This window comes from Myotis davidii, unplaced genomic scaffold (genome assembly GCF_000327345.1).
Source record: "Myotis davidii unplaced genomic scaffold, ASM32734v1 scaffold200, whole genome shotgun sequence".
Lineage (NCBI taxonomy): Eukaryota > Metazoa > Chordata > Mammalia > Chiroptera > Vespertilionidae > Myotis > Myotis davidii.
This window is the reverse complement of record NW_006293700.1, coordinates 5,590,278-5,590,510: the sequence shown is the minus strand read 5'-3', so window position 1 is coordinate 5,590,510 and position 233 is coordinate 5,590,278. Positions and strand designations below refer to the sequence as shown.

Below are 233 nucleotides of genomic sequence, written 5' to 3'. Positions count from 1 at the left end.
CTGCGCCAGGGAGCCGCTCAGCAGCTGGCCGGTCATCAGGGGGCTGTTGGGGTCGAAGATCATGTAGGGCATGTCCAGGGGCCGCTCCAGGAAGGGCGAGTGAAGGAACTGGTTCTGCGCGGCCAGGAAATGCATGTGCTGGTGCTCCTGCCAGAGCTCCGGGCTCGGGAAGGCCACGGTGCACTGGTCGCACTGGTACTGCAGCAGCTGCGGAGGTAGGCTGTTCTGGAGCG

The 233-nt window shown here is 65.7% G+C and overlaps 1 protein-coding gene across 1 annotated transcript in view; it reads right to left on the bottom strand.

The window, feature by feature from the left end:
• ZFHX4 (zinc finger homeobox 4) overlaps nucleotides 1-233 on the bottom strand; it is a 196,756-nt gene that overhangs the window by 19,720 nt on the left and 176,803 nt on the right. The window contains exon 16 of the mRNA XM_015566291.1: nucleotides 7-225. Coding sequence (XP_015421777.1) covers nucleotides 7-225 — 219 coding nt within the window. The remainder of the gene's footprint in view (nucleotides 1-6; nucleotides 226-233) is intronic.